Source organism: Phalaenopsis equestris, unplaced genomic scaffold (genome assembly GCF_001263595.1).
Source record: "Phalaenopsis equestris unplaced genomic scaffold, ASM126359v1 Scaffold000233, whole genome shotgun sequence".
NCBI lineage: Eukaryota > Viridiplantae > Streptophyta > Magnoliopsida > Asparagales > Orchidaceae > Phalaenopsis > Phalaenopsis equestris.
In genome coordinates, this window is record NW_018164675.1 from 322,516 (window position 1) to 328,168 (window position 5,653).

Consider the following 5,653-nt stretch of genomic DNA (forward strand, 5'->3'; position numbering starts at 1 on the left):
ACTCTTTCCTGCCTAATTCAGTTAAAAAAAAACCTCTTTTTAGGATGGAAATAAGTTCATATCAACAAAAACTGAAACATATACCAAACAAGTTTCGGCACAGACCTGCCATGAAGCTCTAATCTTCTTCTTAGAAGAGCTCTCCATAGTGATAGAATCAATGGTATTTTCGTGGGCTCGAATCCTTCTCTTCCCTTGTGATTTCTTACTCAATGCAGTTTTGATGCTCTCTTCTTCCATTTCCAATAGAATTGATTCAGATCTCATTCCAGTTGTTGGCATCATATTAGAGTCTATTTCATATTCTGAAGTCTGAATGTTTGAGCAGCAGAAATCATTAAAATTACAGATATTCTCCATAGGCCTAAAGCACATATTGGTATTGACATCTAGAGATTCATAATATGGATCAATTCCCTGATCAGACCAAATCAAAGATTGCATCAACATGCTTGGATCTTGCTCCTGCTCACTGGAGAAAGTGTAGCCACCAAGGACTTGGGCCAGCAGCTCGGACTCGTCGGGCACCATTTCTGAGCTGAATGAGCTCCAACTCGACTCCAACAGCGCTCCCACAGGCTCCATGCTTGAATTTAGCTGGACCTATAGGGGGCGGTTGTCAGAGAAGAGGAGCCATTTCAAGCAGAAGCTTATGAAGCTTATTTATATGAAATTTTCATATACAGCCCTGCATTAAGAAAATGTCTTCACTCATCTCATCATTGCTACAACTCAGCAAGTTGCTGACTTGATATCAAAATGCAAAATCTTTTGTGTTGTGGTAATAAAAAAATTGAAACTTTGAAGATTTTGATGAGATTATTGTATTCAAATAAAGCCTCTGATGTTAATTAGTGGATCAGAAACATAAAAAAAGATTAAATTAAGTTTAGAACTCTGGCAATTGGAAGAACGTGGGGAGGATATAATTTAGAAGGAATTGTTTTTAGAATGAATAAATAAAGAGGAGTGAGGGATGAGGGGGGCCATGATCGTGGAGAAAGGTTCTGAAATTCTCAAGTCCATAAACTTAATGATGACAGCAAATCTGCTAAGGTTAAATCACTGTCGCCTGTTAGGATATACTTACCAACTCTTTGTTTGCTCCTGTCTTGTTATTTATTGAAATTTTCCTTGATAAAAAAATGTCTCAGTTTCGATTATTAGAGAGCTGTTATCAGTTTAAAATGCTGATAACCATTCGACTTATCTGATGATGAGAAGAAAAAAATTGAAATTTATCTTAATTTAGTCCATAGATTTTTTTTTTAGAAGAGGTTTAGTACCACTCAAAAAGCTGTTTGGTTTAGTCTAAGATAGGTGACAGTTAACAATGTTTTGTCTATCTAATTGATGAGATATACTTAGTTTACAACAGTTTTGAAGATGTTTTGAAGATGTTGGATTAAGATTTGTCTGTGGGCACACCTCTTATTACTAGATCACTCGAGATGAGTGGAGAGAGAGATATAGGGAAAGTTAGTCTACTTGAGAAAAATATCTTGTTTATTTCTCAATTTTTGGAGAAAATATTCCGTCACGGCCAACCACCGGCCGCCCGTCATCATACATGTCATTGGCTGACGACATGTTTGTCGATGGTCGGTCATTCAGTCATGCGGACGTCCGGACCGAATATTTTTCCCATCTTTTGACACTCTTATCTATAGATTTTGGGGTGAAATTTATTACAATACATGATTGAAAATAATTTATTAATAAAAAATTTATTGAAGAATATGATATTGTGGCATCTTCTATAATTGTATGAAATGTGAAGCCTGATGCCAAGTTCTGACCAGGTAGGCTTAATACTTAGCCTTATATTTTGTCAGTTTAGGTTTAGGTTTGATTTGTTTTAGATTTAGGTTTAGTTTATGTTAGTGTGTGTGTTTTGGTTTAGTTTATTTTTAGTTTGGATTTTATGTTTAGTTTGGTTGATTAAATAAACTTAGTTCATGTTTGATTTCATGTTGTTTTAAATTTGGATTAAGTGGTTTTGTTCTGAGCTTGTTTTATTATTTCAATGTATGTTTAGATTTTTTTAAGAATTTATTTAAGCTGAATAAGAGTTTTTATAAGTTTAATTAGGAGCTTGTTTTCGGTTTGGTTAAGGTTTGTATAGGTCTTATTAATTCTTATTTTATGTTATGTTTTGTAGGTTTAGTTAAGATTAGTTTAGGTTTTTTTTTTAGCTTAGAGAGTATTTTAGCTTGGATTTTTTTAAACTTGATGTTTGTGTTAGTTAAATTTGTTTCGATGATGAGTTAAATTCAATTTTGATTTAAAATTTTAATCACAAATTTTACCAAATTTCATTTTCATTTAAAATTCTAATACCAAATTTTACCAAATTTCATTTTAATTAATCAATTCCCTCATTTTGATTTGATTTAAAACCCAACCATGGTTTGAGATGATCTTCAAAAATGTTTGAGCTCATCTTGAACCAAAAGGGTGAGTTGAAAAAAGGAAAGGAAATGAAAGGTTAGGCTTGATTGGGTGGGTACTCAAGGGTTTCTTTGAGTTGACTAAGTCAAGAGGTTACCTATCCAACCTAGTTTATAGGGTGAGCCAAGAGACCCAAGGGCGCCTAAGGCATGAAGTTAGGTCCCTTGACCCAAAGAGCCCCCTGAAAGTAGAACCTAAAGAGCATTCTACCCTTGGTCTTCAATAACCTAACCAATGATTAGCATAAGATTAAAAGCTATGTGTTAAGAATCAAGTCATATGCATTTCAAAATAAAGGGAGCAATGATTTAGATTTTAAAAAGAAAATGTCCATCAATTTGTCCTCTATGGTAGCCACTATGAAGTTGATAGTGCTAGATATTAAGCTCTAAGGATGAGTTGGAAAGGGAGATACAATAGATGTTGGGTCAACAGAATTATATGTTAATATTTATATAAGCATATACTTTATTAATAGATGCCTCATTATGTTTATTATAATAGAATTCAAAGTTATTTTTGTCTTTCTATTATTTTATAAATAATTTTTTTACCAATTGAAGGATATAACTTGAAACTCTATAACTTTAATTTTTAAAATTCATTCGTTAAGTAAATTTTATGAATCTTTTATAAGCCTAAATAATGAATTTTCTTTAATGTAATGCACTATGAATTCTAATTAATTATTTTTTTTTCTTATTTTTTATGCACATTGTATGTATGGAAATAAGAGGTTATTTGTTTACTTAAAATTTCATAATCAATTTACTCATCTTAGTGCGAGCTGATTTTAAGAGAAATTTGATTTCTTTTGTATAAACTATTTTTAACAAAATATTTTTGACATAATGAGGTATTTTATGAAAATTTTTCCACAACATTTAGAGCTCTGAATTTCAAGATATAAAATGATTTGTATTATTTTTATACATTAAACTAAATAATTTGCATAATTACAAAATTACATTTAATTAGTTTTTCTTATATATATATATTATATATATATATATATATCATAATCTCCCTTGGAGAATCCTCTTATCAATGCTTTTCATTATTTCTCCTAAACTTAGAAAAAAATGTTTAAGAGAAAGGAGAGAAAGTGAGGAGTGAGGAAGCAAAACCTAGCTTTTAGAGGTCACAATGTTGTTTTAGTCCAGCATTCAAGTTAAGAAAATTAAGTATTGTTTTAAGGTAGGATATTAATATTGCATGCACTATGTAAATCTCATTTTCTATGTTGGCATGTAAATTTTATATTCACTATAACTTTTATGATTAGATAAATACTATGAAAAATATAATTTGATAAATATGCTATGATTACTGTGAAATATGATACATAAGAAAGGCTGACAACTATGATTCAAATTGGTAGACTTATGATGTCTTGTGCAAGAGGGTGAGTTAATGAATTTTTTCCTAAATATAGATTAGAGGCGTGAAATCAATATATGATGAATAATATAAGCTTGAACTATAATATAATATAAGTGTTGAGGGGTTTGAGGAAATGACTTCCATGTAATATACCACCTAGCTGTTTTTATTGATATGATATGATATGACATGATCTATACAAGACTTGTTATTATTGGTACATAAAAATGCACTCTATGATGTTATATTTTATCTTTCCTTGTCAGTAGATAGTTCATGAAATGTTATTCTTGAGGATATATAGTATGTACACCATTATTATTAAGATATGACATCTCATAATTTGATTATAATCTATATTTTAAATAACGCATATACTCAGAACCTTCTTTTTTTCTTTTGAAGGATGGTTGACGAACGGAACCACCAACCACTCTCGGCTCGCAACCCATCGGGTCTAAGTTGGACCCATGCGCCTGACCGCTAGAGTATCACCCCCATATAGCAGAAATCTTGTCTGGGGGGATTCAAACTCCAATCCAGAGGAGACTTACACCGCCGAAATGGATGCTCTACGAACTGAGCTGGCAATGCGACGCATATACATATTTAGATGTAGTGACATATATATTCACTTATTTAGCATGTATGAAATCTTCATGATGCAATCATAAATATTTTTTCTTAACCATGCATTGAATGCAATTATATATTTCATATAATCTACTAAATGTTTTGCTCACTCCCATTATATTTACATATTTTTAAGGAAGGTTGTAGTGTATTTTGTTGGAGCCATTCAAGCACCATATCAATGTGCATTCCCACATATCAAGTGAATATCTTCAATTTTTTTTAAATATTTTTACAAATATCACTTTAAAGATAATTTATGAAAAATTATAGCTAAAATTAAAAATTCTAAAAAAAATATTTAATGATGTTCAATGTTAGATATTTAAAGTTAGGGAAAAATCAAATTAAGCGTTAATTAATTACAAATGTCAAAATATAAACTATTTTTTCTTTAAAATAATATTTAAAAATTGAAATTTTTATAATAGGATATTCATACATCCAATGCATATTATATTATAAATATATGCTTGTGCATGTGAGATAAACATTCCCCAAAAATGTTTATTAAGTTTTATAGGGATGCTTTGTTCAAATCCAAGAGCCCACAGAAGGTGGAGCCCGCTAGCAAGTTATGAGCATTTATTTAAAGCCCGAGTCAATTATTGGATTTATTTCTCTTATTTTTATCGGAAAATAATCTCCTGAGATACAAGAGAATCATACAACTAAATATGTATAATTAAAAGCACCTATTATGATTGATAGGGGCCGAATAACGCTCGACCCATCTAATAAGACCAGAAGCTACTACATATAGATTAGCAAAGACCGAAGAGCTGTCGATCTGTACTTTCAACAAAGCTAGCCGAGGGGATGAATCCATAAGAGAACTACAAAAGAGTCAACCCAGAGCGACATGCAATCAAATAAAAGCCAACAAAGCACTCGTCGGCAAAGTACTAGAGGTCGAATATAATGATCGCCGAAGGAAAAGAACCTCCCCCCATTTAGCAAAAGAGTCAACTAAAAAGAGGACATCTCCAAAACCCCAACTTTTATGAGGATATGACCATTAAAGATAACTATATGTTTCTAAAAATCTAAGAGTTATATAGGCATAAGTAGTCATTTTATGAAAGCTAAATTCCTTATAAATAGGGGTATTAAATGTAAATCAAACTATAATTTTTCACTCCATGGAGCCAAGAAAAAACTCGCTCTAATCTCGATCATCCTCCTA

At 31.3% G+C, this 5,653-nt stretch overlaps 1 protein-coding gene across 1 annotated transcript in view; it reads right to left on the reverse strand.

The window, feature by feature from the left end:
* LOC110023840 (transcription factor bHLH84-like) overlaps positions 1-585 on the reverse strand; it is a 1,632-nt gene extending 1,047 nt beyond the window's left edge. Inside the window, exon 1 of the mRNA XM_020723452.1 lies at positions 85-585. Within this exon, the coding sequence (XP_020579111.1) occupies positions 85-585 (501 nt within the window). The remainder of the gene's footprint in view (positions 1-84) is intronic.
* Between the last annotated feature and the right edge of the window lie 5,068 nt (positions 586-5,653).